Here is a 2781-nt window from a genome sequence, read left to right as displayed (position 1 = left end):
TCATACCGAATTCCCAAATTTTTTGTATGCAGTAAGAATGTCCCCGAAAAGGAATCTACCACGAAACCCTCGTCGACTTTACGAACTAGACCGTTTTAAACGTTGAATCACTAGCTTGTCCTAATTTCAAAACTTGTTATTTTAATTTCTAGCGTTTGGCAACTAACGGCTAAATTTAACCGCCGCGAAATTGCCATTTTAGCTTCGTGTGGGGTGCGGTTTACCGGCTTATAATTATCTATATTTTAGTAATAATAAAGTTATTATCATGTCTTCAAAAACAAGAAAATCGACTGCGTCCACTCCTGTGCAGTCAGCTGGAGCCAGTACTTCCCAATCTAAGAAAAATACTCCTCTTAGCCCGGCCCGTGTTTCTCGTATGGAAGAAAAATTGCAGCTGCAAAATTTGAACGATCGTTTGGCTACTTACATTGATAAGGTACGATTTTTAGAAAATGAAAATTCACGGCTTGGTGGTCAAGTCACTACGATTCAAGAGAAATACGAGAGGGAAATAAAGACTACTAAAGAACAGTATTTTTCGGAAATCGGTGGGTTACGTACTGCACTTGATGCAACCAGTAAGGAAAAAGCTCAAGCACTCATTGAATTGAATAATATTCGAGCTAATATTGGTGAATTACAGAAAAAGTAAGTATTTAATGTGCATTAATTGATTACATTAATCTGTTTTATTTATTTAAATTTGAATTAATATTCAGGTTTTGTTTTGATATGCCTGTTATGACAAATTCATGTTGAAACAGTTGACATTTTTAATGTTATATGTTTAGAAAGTTTTATATCTCATGATATTTAATTTGAGCGATTATGGGCACAAACTATGTTGAAAAGCCTTTGTAAATAAGCAGTTTTAAGGGTATATAGCTGTTTATTTTTTACTTTACTACCTTGATAACTTGACTGTTAAATGTGATATTTCATTGAATATAAACTAAAAACTTAGGAATAATAATAAGTTTTACCATCACCGAAATATCATATTAAATATGCTCAACTTCTGACATGACAGAGGTTGTTACTATACGACTGTAATGCACAACCTTCATATCATTCGGGCCCGAATGGCCCATGTATACTTTCCAACAACTGCAGAATTTCCCTTAGTTTGCATTAAATACTTTTCATGGTGATAGCTTAGATTTTAAAGCAGTTCAAGTGGCAATGTCATGGTTCTGAACACTGCTTGCTTTTCTTTGACGCACTGAGTGATTCAGTTCTGATTCATCATCAGATATGACATAAGCACCTCGTAAAGTAATAGACCAGCTATATTTCATCATTGCAAGTGTTAAAATGTTTTTAGTTATTAGTATTCATATAAAAGTTTAAGAGGTCAACAAAAATGCTAGCACTTGAACTACCAGTTCAACTTATTGTAACATAGTTATATCTTTTAAGACAGGGTGTGTAGCGTTTTTGAAAAGTGCTTAAAGGTTCTTATTTTCATTTTTAAAAGCCCTTAAAGGTGCTTTTTTTCATTGGGTATTTTGAAAAAGTACTTAGTTTTCCCTTTTTTTAAAATGAGATTTTTCCTTTACCATGTTGATTGATTTCCTTTACCATTTTCGCTATGAATTATGCAAAAAAAGAAATAATTCACATTGTTCTATTCAACATTATCACAATTAATTCAACCCCAATCTATTTTGGCGTATTGTCAGTCCGTAGCGTATGAAATCTCCATTCGTTTTCCATGATTCAAAATTTCATGATTTTTGACAATTGCCAAAAGTTTTTTTGTTGTTGTTTGACATGACAGTTAAATCAAGATAAAACCGTCAATTGTCAAAAACTTTCCAACCTTGCCTAATTATGGTATTTTTTTAAAGTGCTTAAAAATATTTTTTTAGTGCTTGAAAAGTGTTTTAAAAGGTGCTTATTTTTTGTAGAATAATTTGGCTATGCACCCTGTAAAATAATTAATGATGAGATTAAATTCCTGTATGTTCTGTTACCATTTCTGATTCAGAAGTTGATAAGCTCGATAAGAAGTTCGATAAGAAGTTGATAAGTTGATTGAACTATCTATTTAAAATTTGAAAAAATCAAATTAAATGAGAAAGAAAATGCTATAAACACAATGCTATTGAAGTAAACAAGCTTTTGATTGCCAGATGCTAAAGTATGATTGCAAATAAAGAAAATCACTGGTTCCTTGCCAGATATTCAAAACTTGCTGAATCATAATCTGTCACAGTAGCCCAAATCACCTCAATTGCAGTTTGCATTTCTCTCATTCTATTTCCCAGCTGTAGCTTAAATTTTAAGTAGGCCCAATACAGTGTTTTCACTACAGCGCGAGAATCTCGCATATTTTTTTCTTTTCTCGCATTAAAAAGTTATTACCGCGAGAAATTCGCGGATTCTATAAATCGTTTTCAAAAATCGCGGATTTCTCGCATTTTCAAACAAAGCTTAGAATTACGCCATTTAGAATAAAATCCGTTTCACTTTTCTGCCTGTATCTTTCATTATTTTCAACATCTGCCCCGTTATCTAGCTTCCCTATTTACCAGTATTGTTAAAAACCTTTTCGAACAACAGAACACAACCACAGAACCCCTTTCAGAACACATTTCTCTGCAACCACGTGTTTACCGTAGGTTAGGTTTCTTCATGTAAGACGTTCAAATTTTTTATGTGCTAATGTAAGATGGACAAATACCTTGTAAAGGCAAAATCTTCTATGATGATGCACCAAAAATATTCAATACTTTAAAAAATAGAAGACGTTAGAAATGTATTATAATTAAAGAA

General features: G+C 32.5%; 1 protein-coding gene across 1 annotated transcript in view; it reads left to right on the top strand.

Annotated features, from left to right (window-relative positions):
* The first annotated feature begins 160 nt into the window (after positions 1 to 160).
* The window catches only part of LOC122273327 (lamin Dm0-like), a 5655-nt gene continuing 3034 nt past the window's right edge, over positions 161 to 2781 (top strand). The window contains exon 1 of the mRNA XM_043057407.2: positions 161 to 651. Coding sequence (XP_042913341.1) covers positions 269 to 651 — 383 coding nt within the window. The 5' untranslated portion in view covers positions 161 to 268. The remainder of the gene's footprint in view (positions 652 to 2781) is intronic.

Source organism: Parasteatoda tepidariorum, unplaced genomic scaffold (genome assembly GCF_043381705.1).
Source record: "Parasteatoda tepidariorum isolate YZ-2023 unplaced genomic scaffold, CAS_Ptep_4.0 HiC_scaffold_3731, whole genome shotgun sequence".
Classification (NCBI taxonomy): Eukaryota; Metazoa; Arthropoda; class Arachnida; order Araneae; family Theridiidae; genus Parasteatoda; species Parasteatoda tepidariorum.
Note: the sequence above shows the minus strand (reverse complement) of the source record. Positions and strands in the feature narration are given on the sequence as shown.